Below are 20,575 nucleotides of genomic sequence, written 5' to 3'. Positions count from 1 at the left end.
TATCATGTGTTACATTAATAAACTATAAGCTAATGCTGGGTTTAGATCACTGCAAAGTATGTACTGGCACCACTAATGTTAACGATTGATGCTGAAACACCTATTTTCACTGTTGTTACAACTGATGCCAAAATACCCATTTTCACCAATGGGTGATGAAACATTTTCATATACATTTTCATTTTCATGTGTAGTATTAGAATAATTTTGGAAAACTGTATATATTCTTAGTTTGTTCTTATGTTTTAGGTAAACATTGTATGGGACTGGTGGATCTGGATCGGGCTTGGGGCGTGGAAAGAAGCAACTACTCTGCCCAAGTGATATCCATGGAACCAGAGGCATGTTCCCCAAAGAACAACTTGATAGTGGGTGTCCCAATTTAGTTTAAAGGGTTTTCTGATCAGTTTGAACTAAGAATCACTCCTTATGATCAACGTCCAGCAACATTTTGGAGACTCAAACTGCATCTGGGAAGCAGACAGTGCACATCTTGAATCCATTGTCTCCAAAACAAAAAAAAGGAAACAGAGAGGAAAGGGCTTGGTATTAGGGCTGCCTGCAAAGCTTCCTAAATCCTCCTTGAAATGTGTGATTAAATGACAGCTGGTTCTCAGAGCAGAAATATCCCAGAATGCTCATTTGCCCTCACATTAATAGAAACCAATAATGTGTTTTTTTAAAAAGCTTCATTGCTGGAAAGGTGATTTCCTTTTCTCTGAAATCTAGATCTTGCATGTTGGAAAACATTCTGCAAATGTTTTTGCTCTCACAGACTTTGACAATACTAACAAGAACATCCAACTACAGAATCAACCATCAGTGTTTATCATTTTTAAAATCTAGACACAAGCTTGTTCTGCAACCATTTACCTTTTATTTCTTGAAAAAGACTAAATCTTTGTAGATTTTTTCTCTAAAAAATAAATAAGGAATGCTTAGTAATTTGTTATCCCTTTTTAAATCAAAGTTTGTTTCTAATCTTATTCTTAGAAAAGCATTTAAGAAAGATAGTTTTAGCCAAAGTATATATTACATGTAAATGCATGTATTAAACCTGACAGCTGTCCCTTTCAGGGAAAGGCATGTTTGGGAGAAGTGATTTCATTGGGAGGGCGGGGGTACTTGGGATTTGTGGGGGATGGGGAACCTGTGACCCTCCAGATATTGATGGACTCCAGCTCCCATTGTCCTTGGCCATTGGCTATGCCAGCTGAGGCTGATGGGAGTTGGAGTCCAACTGGAGGGCCACAGGTTCGCTACCCATGGTCTAGGGGAAACTGGCTTGAAGGGGAGAGGTTGCAGCAGAAAAACACTTTCATGAACTTCTCTCTTAAAGAAATTGCCCTCTTTAGTAGCTGCTGTTCCCTAAGAAAAAGTAGTTGTTTGAGTATAAATATATTTGTTCATGTGCTACATGTAGCTTGGCCTTTTCAAAAGCCACAAATAAGGATTTAGGTACACAGCTTGGTTTAGAAGCAACAAATTAGCACTAGTAGTCTATAGCTACTTGACTGAATACGCAACTAATCTTTATCATATTTAACTCTTTAATTTAGACTGTGAAGGACAGAGACCAAATATACAATCTCCTTAAAATATATATATATTAGCTGATGGTGTACCTAGTTTACTAAAAGGTAAAGGTGTCACCGCACTTGTAGTGCGAGTCGTTTCCGACTCTTAGGGTGACGTCTTGCGACGTTTACTAGGCAGACCGTATATATGGGGTGGGATTGCCAGTTCCTTCCCCGGCCTTTCTTTACCCCCCAGCGTATGCCGGGTACTCATTTTACCGACCACAGATGGATGGAAGGCTGAGTGGACCTCGACCCCTTTTACCGGAGATTCGCCTTCCTCCTTCTGTTGGAATCGAACTCCGGCTGTGAGCAGAGCTTCGGCTGCGTTACCACCGCTTACCACTCTGCACCACGGAGGATCTTGTTACCTAGTTTACTAGGTTACTCAAATTCATTGGTTATTCATAAAAAAGAACCAATATCATGTTTTTGTCATAATGGTCTAGAAGGGACTGCATGTGCCCTTTAGCAGTTTTATTCTTGTAAAACTATTAGGGTCTCCCACTGGGGACTTGGGTAGACAGACTGGCATCTTACCCCCTGCGAATTAAAAAGGGCTGAAAAGCACCAGCAACCAAAAGACGTAAATGAAGAGGCAAGGCCTCAAAATGGTGCTGAAAAATGAATCTTTGTCAAATAATAGATGTTGCCTTGACAGGGGAACCTTAATTTTTTTCACTGAAGAAGGTTCTCATCAACCAAATGCATTGGGCATGTTACTGTTTTACAACAGTAGTGGGTAGAGTTGCCGTTGCCAGGCTCAGGGCCTGAGACTGATCCAGTATCTTTAGGAGAAGAGAAAGTCAGCCAAGTGCAGGTGTTCTTGCAACTCTGTAATGAGAAAAACCACAAGGTGGAATTCTCCCTCCCCCCTGCACAACTTTTAAAGATACAGAAGAACTCTTGGTTGCCAGGCCTGGCCTCCAAGAGGTCTTCTATATCTTTAAAAGTTGTGGAGGGGGGAGGGAGAATTCCACCTTGTGGTTTTTCTCATTATGGTGTTTCAAGAACGCCTGCACTTGGCTGACCTTCTCTTCTCCTAAAGATACAGGATCAGTCTCAGGCCATGGACCTGGCAACCCTAGTAGTGGGGGACCATTTTGGCCCAGCAGGCCAGATCTTTATGCCCCCCCAACTCCCAGCCCAAGTTTGACTAGTGTGCAGAGCCACTCACCTGTCAATCATCTGATGTCTTGATTACATCAATCCCAGACACTTGTCAGAATTGACCACGGATTGGACAGAGGGGCCTGCTTCATCAACTCATTCCCCACACTGGCAAAGCAGCACCTAACAGGATTGAATGCTCTACTCACCAACTGATGAGTGGAGGATTCAATCCTGCTCTCTGCAGGGTTCGGATTCACCAGCACATTCCCCACAGGGAACAATCAGCTGAAGCAGCATCCAGCATATCTGAACCCTCTGCTCATAAGCTGATCAGCTGTTGAATGGATGGTTCAGTCCTGCTCTCTAGGGGTCTGCTTTGCCAGCACATGCTCCACAGGGAACCCACTGGCAAAGCAGCACCCAACAGCATTGAAATCCCTTCTTGGCAGTTGGTGAGCAGAGGGTTCAGTCCTGTTCTCTGCAAGGTCTGCTTCATCAGATTGTCCCTGGACTTCTCCTTCCTCTCCTCCTCCAGTATGCCCCTCACATCTGCTCCAGAGAATCCCCCAATCCTCTGGAGCTGATTTTGAGGGCATGGTGGGGCTGCAGAGGAGAGGAAGGGTAAGTTCAGTTCCACAGGTGGAAGTCTCTTGTGCTTGTGGAACACAAATACTGGGTACTGCCCTAAATCACCATCACCAGCTAGGCAATTTGTGAACTGACATTGAATTATTCTCCAAAAATCTATTACATAAACTAGTTATGGAGGTAAAGGTGTCCCCGCACTTATAGTGCGAGTCGTTTGCGACTCTTAGGGTGACGTCTTGCGACGTTTACTAGGCAGACCATATATAGGGGGTGGGATTGCCAGTTCCTTCCCCGGCCTTTCTTTACCCCCCCAGCATATGCTGGGTACTCATTTTACTGACCACGGATGGATGGAAGGCTGAGTGGACCTTGACCCCTTTTACCGGAGATTCGACTTCCTCCTTTTGTTGGAATCGAACTCCGGCCGTGAGCAGAGCTTCGGCTGTGTTACTGCTGCTTACCACTCTGCGCCACGGAGGGTCAACATGGAGAGTTGAATCTTATTATCAGTATTTCTTCATACTCTTGGTGCAGGTACATGTGGGATCCTACACTGAGCAACTTCTCAGAACCTAAAACTAAAAAGTAGAAGCAGCAGATGTTCGTGCTTCTCCCCTCAAGAAAGAACTCCCGCTGATTGTGCTTGAGGGTCTGAGAAGCACCTCTCTGTCAATGCCGGAGTATCAGCTTAGACAATTTTATCTGATTTATCTAACTGTAAAGGTAGTTCAGGAGTATTATCCTAGGTTTAGCTTTATACTTAGTTTCCATTTCTTGTGTTTTCCATTTTGTCTATTGACTACTGTATGGCACAACACAGCATCAAGAGGTGCTGTGATTGTGCAGGTAATGTCTTTACAATATGTGCTAGAGCCAACTGTTGATTTTTATATAGCAGGGGCGGGGAACTTCAGATCCAGGAGCTGAAAGCAGTCCTCCAGGCCTTGTTATCTGGCTCTCAGAACTCTCTCTAGGTCACAGTGTTCACCGGACGTGCTTCGTACTCTGTTTTTGCCTGACTGGAATGTGTTCTTTTTATTTATTTATTTATTATGAGATTTGTTAGTCGCCCATCTGGCTGGATAGCCAGCCACTCTGGGCGACGTACACGATAAAACAGTATATAAAACAGTTAAAAATTTAAAAACACAGTAAAACTAGCCCATTCCAAAAGCCTGCCTAAAAAACCAGGTCTTCAGGGTCCGGCGGAAGCTCATTATAGACGGGGCATGGCATAGATCATTTGGGAGAGAGTTCCATAGGGTGGGGGCCACAATTGAGAAGGCCCTCTCTCAAGTCCTCACCAGTCTAGCTGTTTTGACAGGTGGGATCCAGAGAAGGTCTTCTGAGGCTGATCTTGTTGAGTGGCATCCTTGTCGATGCTGGAGGCGCTCCTTCAAATAAGCTGGGCCACAACCGTATAGGGTTTTAAAGGTTAGGACCAACACCTTGAATTGGGCTCGGTACACAACTGGTAACCAATGCAGCTCCTTCAACACAGGAGTGATGTGATCTCTACAGCGGCCACCTGTAATCAGACGTGCCGCTGCATTTTGTACCAGCTGTAGCTTCCGAACCGTTTTCAGGGGTAACCCCACGTAGAGTGCATTACAGTAGTCTAGGCAAGTGGTGATCAGGGCATGTACCACCAGTGGGAGCAGATGATTGGGAAGGTAGGGGCGTAGCCTCCGTATCAGATGGAGTTGATACAGAGCTGCCCGACTCACAGCCGAAACTTGAGCCTCCATGGACAGCTGGGAGTCAAGAATGACCCCCAGGCTACGGACCTGGTCTTTCAGGGGCAGTCGTACCCCGTTAAGCACCAGGTCTATATCTCCCAACCTTCCCTTGTCTCCCACAAACAGCACCTCGGTTTTGTCAGGATTCAGCTTCAGCTTATTCCTTCCCATCCAGCCACTCACCGACTCCAGACATTTGGACAGGGTTTCCACAGCCAACCTTGGTGAAGATTTAAATGAGAGATAGAGCTGTGTGTCATCCGCATACTGATGACACTGCAGCCCAAATCTCCTGATGATTGCTCCCAGCGGCTTTATATAGATGTTAAAAAGCATTGGAGAAAGGATAGACCCCTGTGGTACCCCACAAATGAGGGGCCAGGGATCTGAGACCTGCTCCTCCAGTGCTACTCTTTGGTACCTCCCAGAGAGGAAGGAATGGAACCACTGCAATACAGTGCCCCCAATACTCTAATGATGCCTCTTGCATGCCTGGATAATGCATAGTGAGAGGGAGTGTGTGTAGAAGCTAGCCTACTGTATAAGGGTGAAATTTACATTTGCTTCACTCACTTTTGTCTCTTCCCCCGCTCACCACTGGCATGCGGCCCTTGGAAGGTTGCCCAGAAGGCACTGTGGCCCTCAGGCTGAAAAAGGTTCCCTGCTCCTGGCATACAGGCAGATAACAGAGGCAACACCTGATTGTGTTATCTAAACAAGCCCATAGAATTTACTTTACTTCACTAAACAACCCCATAGAAATCACACTTTGTTGTGAGGGCTTCTTTCTTCATATCCAATCTGCTGGGGTTTTTTTTGCAACTACAGTATTCCCTTGGATATTCAGTTTATAAGAATGCACAGAAGATGGTGGTTGCTGTTGTTGTTGTTACGTTTCAACATACTACTTTTTAAGTTTCTGCTGTGTTGACTGTTTTTTGTCTCAGCAATTTTCAATACACTTGTGTTTCTGAGACAAATACATTTCCAATGTATATTTCTGTTGCGTTTAAATTTTAACCTTGCTGAATGCACAGTAGTTACTCAGAATGTTAAAGAGCTGGCCTACCTCTTAAAGAAATTGTCTGGTTGATGTTCCCAGACCAAAGAATACACAATTCATTTTTCCCCTTGGGCAGCACAACTTCTGGACTGGGGCCCCTCTTAGTATTATAAATAGTTTGCTTCTAATTAATTGTCTGACCTGACTTTTCCAAGTAATTGTTCACATAATCGTTTGGAAGCATGAACAAAATGTAAAGCACAAAGGATTCTTTGAATACCAGATCTTAAAAGGACAAACTGAAACTTTGTTTCAGTGGAAAACTTTGCTTTGTGAAAAATTGCTATGAATATTTGGATGAGTATGCCCTGTGATCCCTGTGCTGGAGGCAACACAACTATCTATAGTAGGGGAGAGTGGCTGTATAGCTGCCTAACAAACTTAGGGGGAAATTGCACCAATGGCCAAAGAAAATGTGGAAATAAAAATAAGCCTGGAACTATGTTTATTGGAGTATTCAAAAATAATACCAAATATGCTCCACATCCACCTAAGATGACTATTCAGGGTAATTTGCTTAAAACCATAGCAAACTTGTGGCACTTTTGTAGTACACTTATAAGGATGTGCAAAACATGAAGATCAGGTTTTTTTTTAATTTAACGATCACATAAGCTTTATTCCAAATTATTACAGCAAAATCAGTTTATCTGCTGTACAGATGTTACACTCATATCAATAAGTACAAATAAATTGAGAGACAAATAATTCTCTGAAATTAGTTTTGGCACAAAAGTCTTTATTTCAACCCAGAGTAGTGTAGTAATTCTTTCTGAATATCAGATTTTTCAGGACAAACTGAAACTTGGGGAGGGGGGAAATGAGAGGAGGCTCTGATTTTTTTGGTTCCTTAGTATGTAGAGTCACTGATGTAAACAGTAAAATCTTGGGCTTTCTCTGTCTTGCCACCCAGGAAGATGCTGTTACCCAATGCCCTGACCAGCTTCAGTGGATTATCAAATATCTTGCTTTTTAGGAAAGCGTTTTGTTTATATTATCCCTGGGTGGTAAGGGTTCTGTCTACTGTTATAAAATCTTAGCATTGTTAAATGTTGCTCCTCTTCAATAGTTTAGACGTTGCGTGTTTAATACTCCCCCAACATGTATGATTTTTTAAAAAAAAAAAACTGCAGGAGCCCTTGCTTGGACTAAATAAAACCCAATGTGCTTCACACTCTCAGGGTTGATTCTTCAGAGGAAACTGATCAAAATCATAATAAACAAGCCACTTTCATAGCACTCTATTCATAACCAAAGTCTTATCTGCAAATATGAAGATAAGAGTTTCTGTACTTAATAGACTACTTACAGCAGAGCGGAACATGGTAGCACTTGTTTACTATGGTTTTAAGCCATAATATGACATCACAGAATGCGGAAACTACTCTGGCAGTGAAAATTTGGTGTAAATTGTTATTGGTTAAAAGCCAAACTAGACATTGCATGGCAGATGTTTGTAGGACTCTCTCAACTTTTTTTTTTATTATCCTTAGTGTTATTAAATGAAAGGCAGAGGCAGGAAATTACAGTCTTAAGCAGAGGAATGATGAGAGGAGAGGCTGCTTAACATTTCTTCTTTAGCTATTTTTCAACTCACTCCCCACCCAACAGAATTGGATAAGTAGCTGAGAAGGCACATTGAGCCCACTGCACCTCCACACTATTATTATGCTCAAGACTGCAGCCTCCCATGACTTCATTTTACAAAAAGGGAGAGACGGTGGTGTAAGCTGCATCTGTCATGTAACATATAAGCCAGATCTGTTTATTTTGGTGTTTGTAAGTCTACAAGCATTACAGTGCAATACTTTCCCTGTTTTCTTAGAAGCAATTTCCACTGTATTCTATGCATAAAAGTGCAAAGTGCATAAAACAGCAGCCCTGCTGCTCATGTTTACTCAGAAGTAGGTCCCACTATGTTCAACAAAACCTACTCCTAGGTAAGCATGCATTGAATTACAACCTTTATCAGTTTAATTGGTCAATCAATCAGCTGCAGCTTTATTAATAAGGCTCAATTTTTATCAGCGAAAGCAAAACTTAACTGGTCGAACTGAGAGTTAAAGATGCTTCTTTATTTTTTGAGAAAATTTGGGATGTGTTCTTTTAATATATGAGATACAAGAATTTTAAGTTGTTCTTTCTAATATTTAGTGGTAGCCTTTGTTTATTTTGTAAGTTATTTCACACTTCTTTCAGTATCTTAAAGAAGTGCTTACAGTGAAGTTTTGACAATACTCAAATAAAAATGTAGGCAATCAATTTATTAAAAGTTATTAATCAGTTTAAAATTAGTTGATCAGTTGAGTTTGATCATATCTTGGGTTTTTAATATTAAGGGGATTTTTTTTAGTAAGATTTCATACATGAATCAAGGAAGTTGTGAACCACTTTTTGTGGGAACATACTGGGAACCTCAAAGAATCAGAGGAATGGAATCTCTGGTAACTTTGTTTAGGGCCTCCTAAGGAAGGGAGATGCAGATGACTGCAGCAGGCCAAATTTCCCTTGATATTCACTTTGACTGCAGTCTTATATACACTTACTTGAACTGTCCCACTAATCAACATGAGACTTCTTAGTATATATGCATAGGATTGCACTGCCAGTCTTTCTAAGCTGAATCTTAAAACTGCCTGCTTTGGTTAGCTTTGTTGTACAAAGGTGTCAGGACATATTTAACGTACTCAGCCCATAGTCCTTGAAAAAATGGAAATGGATTGCCTTCAAGTCGATTCCGACTTATGGCAACCCTATGAATAGTGTTTTCATGGTAAGCAGTATTCAGAGGGGGTTTACCATTGCCTTCCTCTTCAGGCTGAGAGGCAGTGACTGGCCCAAGGTCACCCAGTGAGCTTCATGGCTGTGTGGGGATTCGGACCCTGGTCTCCCAAGTCATAGTCCAACACCTTAACCACTACATCACACTGGCTCTAGTCCTTAGGGCAGGGATATTCAATAACAATGTTGATTCTTCCCTAGAGAAAATACATTACCGCCTACAAATTCAAACTTTTGAACAGATCACCTGCTCCCAAAGTTGTGTTAGTGTCACCTGAATTGTACATGCGCTCTTTCCTCCTCTGGTATCCCATCAAACTGTCCTTTCCCACCCATCCCCAAGCCATGAAGGCACAACTAATGTTCTTACTGAACAAGTAGTGAACTGGGCCCTATACACAGCTGGGTGTCAGCCCAGTTGTCTGGGTCAGCCTGTTCCTCTTGAGAACTCACACAGATACTTATTCAGGAATAAGGTATGTTGTGCAGGAGTGATGGCCAAGTGAATCCTCCTCAGATTCTGCATGCCAGTATACATTCTGGTCCTGATCCTGGCCCTGACATCAATGGGACTGTGCTACAGCTAACTTTAGCTTGAGGCCTTTGACTTTAGAAGTAGCTTCTGTGTCAGTGACATTTGAGTCAATTTCATATCATAGTTTTATGGCGCTACACACAAGCATCACAACCTTTAGAATCCAAAGTTTAGATGAATGTGTCATTTTAAGTTTGTTGTTGTTATATGCCTTCAAGTCAATTCCGACTTATGGCAACCCTATGAATGGTTGTATTCATAGCGTTTTCATGGCAAGAGGTATTCAGAGGAGGTTTACCATTGCCTTCCTCTGAGGCTAGTCCTCCCCAGCTGGCTACAGCCTGCTCAGCTTGCCACAGCTGCACAAGCCAGCCAGTTCCTTGTCCACAACTGTCAGCTGGGGGGCAACTGGGCTGCTTGGAATGATGCAGCTTGCCCCAGCTGCACAGGTGGCAGGGCACATAACCCTTGAGCCACTCACTGTGACTTTAGCTGTCCCTTGACACCCAGGTGACACGAGCAGGGATTTGAATTCACAGACTCTGGACTCCCAGCCAGGTTTTCCTCCCCACTGAACTGCTAAAATGCATCATTTTCCTTAACTGCATTTTCCAAGTAATATGCAATGGTTTAAAAACTAATTTCCAAATGCTGAAACTAGTGAATCAAGGGTCCCAAGTTAGGAAGTAGCATAAACAGGAAGATTCAAAGAAAAAAATTAGTTGGAGACTTGGTCTGGGGCATACAGTATGCCAACTTACTACTGTGGAACTACCGGAACTGAAAAGGTGACAACATATGTACAATTTGGTGCAAGAGTGTTAACGTGCAATATATCACATTGTCCTCTTTTCTATAGGCCTATTCCACTACCAGTGTATAAGTGGACAAATAAAAGCGTGCACAAAAGCATTCCAGTATATGAAGAGAAATTAAATAAGACAAATGGTTCTTGACATCTGCCTTTTTCCTCAGCTGCCTTCCCCCTCCCCAAAAGACATATTATCAATGCCAACAGCCACCCAGCAGAAAGAGAGGAAATGTTGGGAATTCGGCATCAACTATAGTGGGGAACCCTGAACACTGTCAACACATTCACAGCTCACATACTCAGTGGGGGAGACAGGGAGAGAAGTAGATGGCTAAGCAAAATGGCTCACAGATATCTCACATGAACTGGTAATGACATTTCACAAGTGACAACTCTGGAGAACAGCCAGCAGGTGTGAACAGCATTGCTATAAAAAATTGTCTGGGTGCCCAGTGGAAGATCTTTAGTAAATTAGACATGGAAGAATATCTTGCAGACAGGTCACAGCCTACCCATGCTATGCAAGAGAAATTTAACATTGGAATGTTAAGTGGAGGATTTACTGTGGACACCACCTGAGGTATGTACACACAGCCAATAAAACCCTGGACACAACTCATTGTTTTTCAGCAAGAAACCAGCTTACTTGCAGCACTTTTTTCTCCTGTATGTTTGTTTCCTCTGCTAAGTTATTCTAGTTTGGTATGTGAACAAGGAGTCAAGAGTAACGTTTGCCAGTGTCACTGCTGAATGTGATCAGTTTCCTCACTATAACACTATCAATGTGTTGTTCCTCCCAAGGAATACATGATCCTACACATCTCTGCCTAGATTCATTTGTATTTCTGTCCTAATGGCTAGATAACTCCATCTGGGATTAGAATAACCCAAGTCTTATCTAAAAGTCATGTTTTGTTAATGATCCTGTGTCGTGTATTACTAAAATGAACTGATGAAAATCTTATAGTATGGAAGCCATACAAGTTTTAAGATGCTCTGAATCACTTCACTCTGACCTAACATGCTGTAATTACAATATAACATGTGATTTCAGAATCTTTGGCATTTTCTCTATTTGTTCACCATAATGCATCAACAACTAGAGCTTGTATTTATAATTTTACATGGTTTCCTAATCAACACAGCTTGTAATTTCATCTGCTCAACTGTGTACTTTGTGGGTTGTTTATTTTTTTCTTATGCTAGTGTTCCAACTGGGGTCATGGTTTAGGGTGTGTTAGCAAAGCATTCCATGGATAAATTTTCAAATTGGTATGTGGCTTTCAAAGCATTAATCTTTCCCCCCCTTTTCAAAAAGGTCAAAACACTTCTATATATATATATTTAGCTTCTAACTTTCATTCTGGTATCTTGTCTAGTGGCACAAGTATGTATTATGAAGACCAGTGAGACAATCCCACCAAATATATCTAACCCAAACTACACATTTTTGGGGAGATCCATGATCAGATTTCTCACCTTTTCCTAAATTGCAGCCATGATCAAAGAGCCAACAATTTGTATCAGTATTGCAGTACTGGGGAAGGTCTTTGAACCTGTCCCATTACACTGGGGAGGCAAAACTCACACCCTGGCATTAAACACAGAGGGGGTATCCATGAGAGTATTATTGATTTCCTTGCTGAATCAGACTGAAGCACAACTACTCCAGGTTTGTTTTTTCACTAGATTCCTGTATAACAGGGATGGGGAAACTGTGCCCTGCAAATTTTGGACTACCAGCTCCCATTGGCTCCAGCCAGCATGCCCAATGGTCAGGGATGATAAAAGTTATACAAATAATGCTGTTATACAAATCTATGGTATGACTGCATTTTGAATCTTGTGTACAGTTCTGGTTGCCTTACCTTAAAAAAAGATACTGTAGAGTTGGAAAAGGTTAAGAAAAGGACAATCAAAATGCTCACAGGGAGGGATCATTTGGGGTTTTGTAGTTTAGAGAAAAGTTGAGTAAGAAGTAACATGATAGAAGTGTACAAATGATGCATGGCATGGAGAAAGCAGATAGAGATAATTTTTTCCCTCTCAACTGTAGAACTCATGGACATCTAATGTAGCCGAATGTTGGGAGATTCAGGACAGACAAAAGAAAGTACTTCATCACACAGCACATAGGTAAATTATGGAATTCACTGCCACAGGAGGCAGGGATGGCCACCAACTTGGATGGCTTTAAAAGAGGGTTAGACATTCATGGAGGGTAAAGCTAGCAATGGCTAGTAGCTCTCATGGCTGTGGTCTGCTTCCACGGTCAGAAGCATCATGCTTCTGAATAGCAATTGCTAGAAATTACAGGAGGGGAAAGTACTCCTGTGCGCAGATCCTGCTTGTGGACTGCCCATAAGCATCTGGCTGGCCACTGTGAGAACAGGATGCTGCACTGATGGGCAGCAGATTCCCCATACCTGCTGTAGAAATTCACAAGGCATGACGGTGATGGCTATACCCTTTATCCATCAACAACATCTGGCAATCAGAAGTATACCATCTCTGAACATAGTATCTGATGTCTACTGCCTCTCCCCCACACTTCTTTTCATTCTAACTATAATGTATACGCAGGGTCACCCACCCATCCTATAGGTATATGCAGTGTCCATGCAAAACCAAGACATCTAGGCTGGGCCAGACATTAACAAGATAATGATCTCCAGAAGCAAGGGGGATTTCTTGTCATTCTAGAAGAAGATGGGAGACATGCCACTAACTATAGCTTCAAATTAGTACACTGTATGCTCCCTGTAGAGACCCACATGTTTAACAATGCAGGCTGCATGCAAAGACTTGTAAAATGGTTCTCCAGGCACTGCAGTCCACAACTATACAGATCTGAGCAGTTATCTTCCCAGTCCTAGCTTCAAATTGCTTGGTCTCTTGTAAAACACCTGGTTAGCCATTGTAGGCGACACATGCCATAAAGCACACAAGTCCGAACTATACATTAATGTGGCACATGTAACAACTTTTATGGGGTCATACAATTTCCACTACTGCTATCACACCCATGGAAATATATACCCTGTCAATGAAAGTGTAAGCCAGATTTTTTTTTAAAGAAATTGATTGAATTATCTCCTACTTGCCACTTGACTTAAGTCTGCATCCTTTCCCCTTCAGATGCTTCTTTCATTAAATCCTTTACCAAAAACAACAGCAGTAAAACCCATGGCAAGTAATTGTCATTTTGCATGTTGCACACTTTATTCAAAACATGTCTTGCAATACCACAACATCCATTTCTGGAAAGCCTTTATCTTAAAAAAAAGATAAATTGGCCATACAATATAATATGGACAAGAGGGATTCAAAATCTGCTTAGATTTATGCAAGAGACTTTGTGCTAGCCTAGTTGACTCCCCTATTTTTTAAAAAACAGTTGCCCTCCATGTATCACAAAGTCTTTTGAAACTCAACTCAGTTGCATGCACCTTCCAGCTAGTAACTGAATTGAGTCCGTGCTCAGTGCATTATAGTAAAAAAGTCTTGAGGTTATGAGGAAATTGGGTTGAATCCAAAGGTTCTCTTCCTCCAACCGAAAGTGCTTCCAGTGGACAAAAAACTCCACCACTGAACAAAGCTCCTTCCATTGGAGGAAGCAGGATGGAAGTCAAGGGTAGGCTTTATTGGGCACCGATTAAGGCCACAAAAAAGTGCTGTCCTATACCCACTTGTTTAGGAGTAAACCTGCCTTATTGAACTCAGCAGGACATACTTATGAGTAGACATGTAGAGGCTTGCCTGTGATTCTGTTTGGCTTCCTGGTGCAATAAGACTGTTTACCTGCAGTACCAACAGGATGGGCAACCTGGAGCCCTCCAGATGTTGCTGGACTACAACTCATCCTTGGGGCTGCTGGGAGCTGTCGTTCAGCAACAACTGGAGGGCTAAAGGTTCCTACACCTGGTGTAACTGAAACACCTTGGGCAGTTGGATCTCTTTTAAGGGGTCCATACACTATGACACTCTTCAGAGGCAGTAGTTTAGGGCAGAAGCCCAGGGCCCCGTTCAGTGGCAAGTGCAGGCGGGTGGCCTCTAAATGCAGCAGGCCTGGCTTACCACAGTTTGAAGTGAAGAAAGCACTTCACCATGTAAAGAGATACCCCATCTCGTAAGACCATTAGTTCTAGAGCCCTACCACCAAGTCTAAACTTACCTAACTGTACCACTGGCTTCGCAGGTTCACTGATTAGTTTTAAAGCAAGGATGGGAAACCTATGGCCTTCCAAATGCTGCTGGACTACGTCCCATCATCCCTGACCTGCCATGCCAGCTGAGGCTGAGGGGAGTCAGCATCCAGCCTCTGGAGGGCAACAGGTGCCCTACCCCTGTTTCAGAGCATTTGTACTCTGGCTCTTCCCTCCAAAAGACTGACAGAGCGACTTAACACCCACACCTGTACGGGGTTCAGCCTCTTACCCCGGCTACGATAGCGGTGCTCAGAAGGCCGCCTCGGTACTGGAACGGTGTATATAACGATAACTAGATAGATAGATAGATAGATAGATAGATTTAAATAATTAATACACAAGCAAACAAACAAACAAAATAGAAGTTCCTCACAGCTTCTCTTTCGCGCTGCCAATGAAGGGGGGGAGGGCGCGCGCCTGGCCCTCTTCTCGTCGGCAAGCGGCATTGCCGCTTCAGAGCAGCGTCTCCTTCGCCTCGGAGAAGGGAGGGGGGAAAGTGGGAAAGACGGGACGCGAGAGAGAGGGAGAAGAAGGGGGCCTCCCTCTTCCTCCTGTTGCTGCTGTTCGTGGACTTCTCGCTCCGCAACCCTCCACCCCTCGCGAGCCAGGATTAGCAACAGCCCGGAGGGCCCCCACAGTTCAGTTTACAGCTCGCGCTTGACTGGGGCTGGGTGTGCCTCAGAGAGGAGAAGGAATCCCTGTGCCTTCCCCTCACTCCCCAACCTGCCGCCTCTACTGCTAGAGACGCAGCGAGGCTATTCTCTCTCTCTCTCTCTCTCTCTCTCTCTCTCCCGAAAATGGATTTATGCTTGAGGTTAATCATTCTGTCCTGGCTTTACCTGGAGGCTTCAGGGGACTTTGACGGAAGGTAAGCAAAAGACTGCCTCCCTCGCCGCCACCTTAGAAAGGTAAGAGGAGATAAGAGAGCCAAGAGACCTCTGTTTGTGTGTGGGGCTCCGGCTCTTTCGAGGAACCTGGAGAGAGCCCTCTTTGCCAGTCGGAGAAACTCGCCTTGACACACTGGCCTGATGTTTCCCTTTGGATGAAGAGTATTTTGAAGAAGACAAGGGCAAGGGAGCTAGGAATGAGCGTGTGCACACCGAAAGAGAGAGAGAAGTCAGAGGCTTTCCAGGGTGTGCAAGGTATAAATCTGGCACTTTGCACACACTTGAAGAAGGGAAGACAGAGAAAGCGTAAGAGGCAGAGGCACCTGCAAATCCAGCAGAAGATCTGCAGAGGGCATAGGACCATAATATAACAAGTAGGAATAGGGGAGGGGAAAGGGGTTTAGGAGGACTAGTCTGTTTCCCTTTTCATCCTAACAATAGTCAGCTGAGCATTCTAAGCATTAAAAGCACCTCCTAATGCATATTAAAAGGGTTACAACAGTTCTATAAGGTAGGACAGTGTCTCCTTGTTGCAGATGTGGGAATCCAAGGCTGAGAGAAAGTGGCTTGTCTCCCAGAGGAATGAGTCAAACCAAGGACTTCCTGATTTGCAGCTTAGGCTGCAGTCCTAACCCCACTTACCCGAGGTTTTTAACCTGACAGTGAAAGAACCCCATTGAATTCAATAGGACTTACTTCTGAGTAGACATGGCTAGGATTGCAATGTTGGTTTCGCTAGACCACACCAACTTTCTTGGTCTGAGAAGCTGCATCTGTAGTGATGGATTGCTTGCAATCTTATTTATTTATTTATTATTTAGACTGCTATTTATAATATTATTATTTATATTAAGCACTTACTCCCATTGGAACTTGTCTCTAAGTAAGCATGCATAGGATTGAAGTCCTGATCCAGACTGATTATTCTTCACCAGTTTTAAACTATCCTATCATGCAACAACAGTGTGATTTAAGTGAGGTCAACTAAAAGGGTAGGTTTTTCCCCCCCCCCCCAGCATGTGGCTGTTGTTTGGATGGGGATTCTAATCTGGATTAGGAATTGCAATGAGTATGAAATCAAGGGAAAGTCATTCTGGATTAAGTGACAGGAGGAAGTGCAAGGGTATAATATTGCAGTGTGGGGTAAGGATATGTAACTGATGGTTATATTCCATGGATATTGGCTGTATTGCATGGATAGCCATGACTGAATCAACCCAATTTATTTCTCTTTGATGATACTTCTGACACATTTCACAAAAGGAAAACATATCAACACAAGCTTTAGAATAAATATGTGTTGATTATTATGGGGTGTGTGTGTTGGCAACTGCTTCCCCTTTATTTATGCAGAATTATATGGATTGTCATGACCTAATAACTGCAAAACTCATATTTGTATATATGTGCACATTATGCAGGTAAGGGAAATTCTTTGCTCTAGTGAGCAGCCCTTAAATAGATTACATAACCAACATTAAGCTATGGAATATTAATAATACCGTCAATACTCTTTAATGTATGTGTTTTCCAGAAATATTTGTGTATCAAATGCATATCTACAATAGAAAAGCTGTAAAATGTAGGGTTAGATTGTATTTTTTCATGGAATGTACATACTTAAGTTGTGCAAAGATGCAAGATAGGCAAGCTTTGACAGGTTTGGGCAACCCAGGGTTCTTTATGACTTTATTACTCAGTCGCTACTCCCACACAGAATACCTGATAATCTTAGCCTATCTCTGTGTGATTTATCATGTAGATCGTAACTGTTGTAACCTTGTATATAAAGCCATTTCCATTTGAAATGCTTGATGAATGAATGACGGTTGCAAAGCCGTTTCCATTTTGGACGCTACAGTGCAAGCGACAGTGACGAGCTAATTGACAGGGAGGTGTTTGTTTCCAGTGGAATCTGCTTAATGTTCTCTGTTATTCCCCAAGCCAAGGAAAAGATGCACACCTGGAAATCTTGCCTCCTGTGTTGACTGGAAATGACCAAAGTCTGGTGTCTGTTCCTTAAGAAATTTATGAAAACACCTGGGGATGATGAGGTGTAGCAGACTCTTTTGTATATAGTATGGCAGCAGTCAACGTAACAAGTTACTGCAGTTTTCACAATATCTGAAATTTGCAGTTGCAACTCCACTAAATATGGGAAAGTCTGCACATTCAGAGCCCATTTATTTATTTTATTTCTACCTTGCCTTTGGGGGGCAAGCCATCAAAAAGTGGCTAGCAGTAATACAACAATGATATAAAATAGCATGTAATAAAACAATATTGGATTACTACTAGTAGTAGTACTACTACTACCACTACCTGCCCTTCACAAGCATTATATTATAATTGAATATTAAAAACAATTTAAAAAAATTACAACCATAGGAATATGGTGGATCCCGAAAACATACATCTCAGGTGTCAAATGCCAGGGTAAAGAAGCGTGTCTTCAGCATTGGCAAAGACTGTACAGTGAAGGTGCCAGATGCACCTCTGTAAAAAAGGAATTCCTCAGTTTAGGGGCTGCTACCAAAAATGCCCTCTCCTGGGTCACCACCCTTCAAACGGCTGAGGGTGGTGGAACTACCAAACATCCTCCCTCTGCCAATTTTAACATCTGAGAGGGTCTGTAGGGAAGGAGGCCATCTCTCAGATGTTTGAGGTCTAATGTACTAATGTAATCCCCTTAAACTGGGCCTGGAAGCCATTGCAACTCTTTTCCAATGGGGATTATATGAGTTCTACAAGCAACCCCAGCCAGTAATCTGTCTGCTAGATTTTGGACCAGTTGAAGTTTCTGAGTTGTCTTCAAGGGTGGCCCAGTGTAAAATGCATTTCAATAACCCAGTCTGGAAGTTACTAGAACATGGAGTACTGTGGCCAAGTCATCTCTGCCCCAAACCCAGTAAAATATTTGATAGGATTTAAAGCTTTTTTGTATGATGATGATGATGATGATGTCAGAGATGTGGAACCTCAGGCTTAGGGGCCAAATGCAGCCTTCTAAGCCTCTATATTTGAGCCTATGTTTGACCCACACACCCCTCCCAACCCACACTCTGTCCCTCAGGCCATGTCCCTACAATCTCTGCTTTGCACTCTCCCTGAGTATTTTTACCTAGTTTGAATCTGACCTTGAATAATGCCTCTTGCTTGCCTGGATGGAGGATGGATATGTGTGTAGAAGTTAGCCTGCTGTACAAAAGTAAAATTTGCATTCATTCCTCCACCCACTTTTGCCTCACACTGCCTACCACTGATGTGTGGCCCCTGGCAACTTGCCCAAAACAGAATGTGGCCCTGGGGCTGAAAAAGGTTCCCCATCCCTGCTTTAGGGTCTGCTTAAAGGCCACATAATAATAATAATAATAAAATTTTATTTTTGAGTCGCCTATCTGTCCGGGTCAATGGACACTCTAGGCGACGTACAATAATATAAACACACAATATACATATCAAAACAAAACATAATTAATCTAAAATCAACCTTCAGTTTATACAGCATAAAACTAATCCACCCCAATCCTGTAGGCCTGCCTGAAAAGCCAGGTCTTTAGTGCTTGGCGAAAACCTATCAGGGAGGGAGCATGTCGGAGATCAAAAGGAAGGGAGTTCCAGAGAGTGGGGGCCACAATCGAAAATGCCCTCTCTCTGGTCCGCACCAGCCTAGCTGTTTTAACCGGTGGAACCGAGAGAAGGTCTTATGAGGCTGATCTCGTCAGGTGGCGTACTTGGTGATTCTGGAGGCGCTCCTTCAGATAAACTGGGCCGAAACCGTATAGGGTTTTAAAGGTCAACACCAACACCTTGAATTGGGCCCGGTAGACAACTGGTAGCCAGTGCAGATCTATTAACACTAGAGTGATATGATCACAGCGACGGCTATGCTTAATCAAGCGCGCCGCTGCATTCTGTACACAAGAGAGGAGGCCAAGCAGTGTGGTTGGGAGAGGGAATTCCATACATTTGATGACTCAGCCAAACTACCCTGGTGAGCACTTTTCACCTGGAGTAGTTTGGTTGTCTTCTAAGTGGTAAGGAGGATGTTACCAAATATCAGGTGCAAATTTGTGGGAGAATATGTGGTAAAATGATTGACTGGAACCACTTCTTTCTTTTTCCTTGTAAAAGAAATGCCACAGTGCCATGCAGTAGTCACTCATCCAACTATGTTAGTTGCAGGTGTGAATCCACCCTATGCAATTGCTTTGACTCAGTTCTTATCATGTATAAAAATGGTATTTGCTTGTGACTATTTACAGCCGCATGGGGATGCATATGTGAGTGAACACACACATAACTGAAAATAATGGAGCAAGCATGGATGAAGTCTGTATCTGAATGTGCATCTTGGTGCAGATACCTAGTGCATATTTGGATGTGCATCTGAGTTTTGCCTGCAGTTCCTGATACACATGCAGAAACTGACTTTTGTGCATACATTTCCTTACCTGGTTGGATGATTACACAACACTGTCAGTGTTCAAATATAATGCTAAATTGTGGTTTAGCACTGTGTGAATGAATTTAGAAGACTGCAGCTTTTCTCAGGATTAAGCATTCCCCTCTCCCATCTCTTCCTCCTGCACAGTTGAGAAGAAGAGTTCAGCAGCTTTCCTTTCTGCATTTAATTAACCGTGATTTGTTGTTTCATCCGAACAGCAGTTTAACACTAACTATGGTTTAACAAGCCAGCTTCATTATCATTACCCATGGTTTTAAGTTGGCCCGTCTTGAAACCAACCATAACTAATGTTGAACTACGATCCCCATTTTGGATGAAATGACAAACTGTGATTAAAACAGAAAGCAAAAGCTTCTGAATTTATCCCAGCTACACACAAGAAGGGAGGGGGTTGGGAGTGAGAGAGCCCAGGATGAGACTAGGCTGGTTTACCTAGCACTAAACTGTGGTTTAGATTTATGTTCTAACACTGCCATTGAGTGTCTCTTTTGTAAACATACCATGAGGACTAATGTAGTAACAACAATTCCTCTACCCACTCTCTGTTATGTTCCCAATCATCTGTTTTACTTCAAGATTGTATGATCTACTGGAGGGCTTATTTTTTTAAAATCCTATTTAATATATAAATCCTATTTTATAAGCTGAATAAGCCAGAAGTAAAACACAGAGCCAGTAAAACAGTACACTGAGAAGATTGCAACTCAAGTTTAAACATGAATTTAGATAAGTAAAATGTGAAAGTAAGTGCTGAAGAGCAGGAATGTGTGTGTAATTGCTATAGCTAATGTGTCAAAATGTGATG

General features: G+C 42.6%; 2 protein-coding genes across 13 annotated transcripts in view; both read left to right on the top strand.

The window, feature by feature from the left end:
- Nucleotides 1-917, top strand: part of GSTCD (glutathione S-transferase C-terminal domain containing) — an 88,759-nt gene extending 87,842 nt beyond the window's left edge. The window contains exon 11 of one of the 2 annotated variants that reach the window (XM_061585485.1): nucleotides 250-917. In XM_061585485.1, coding sequence (XP_061441469.1) covers nucleotides 250-386 — 137 coding nt within the window. In that variant the 3' untranslated portion in view covers nucleotides 387-917. The remainder of the gene's footprint in view (nucleotides 1-249) is intronic. The other variant, XM_061585483.1, reaches the window with a different exon arrangement.
- A 13,952-nt stretch (nucleotides 918-14,869) lies between these two features.
- The window catches only part of NPNT (nephronectin), a 93,667-nt gene continuing 87,961 nt past the window's right edge, over nucleotides 14,870-20,575 (top strand). For 5 of the 11 annotated variants that reach the window (XM_061585475.1, XM_061585474.1, XM_061585476.1 and 2 more), the window contains exon 1: nucleotides 14,870-15,283. In XM_061585475.1, the coding sequence (XP_061441459.1) occupies nucleotides 15,213-15,283 (71 nt within the window). In that variant the 5' untranslated portion in view covers nucleotides 14,870-15,212. Of the gene's footprint in view, nucleotides 15,324-20,575 lie in introns of all 11 variants that reach the window. The other 6 variants (XM_061585478.1, XM_061585479.1, XM_061585477.1 and 3 more) reach the window with 3 other exon arrangements.

The sequence above is a fragment of the Rhineura floridana genome, chromosome 9 (genome assembly GCF_030035675.1).
Source record: "Rhineura floridana isolate rRhiFlo1 chromosome 9, rRhiFlo1.hap2, whole genome shotgun sequence".
In the NCBI taxonomy this organism is placed as follows: Eukaryota; Metazoa; Chordata; class Lepidosauria; order Squamata; family Rhineuridae; genus Rhineura; species Rhineura floridana.
Note: the sequence above shows the minus strand (reverse complement) of the source record. Positions and strands in the feature narration are given on the sequence as shown.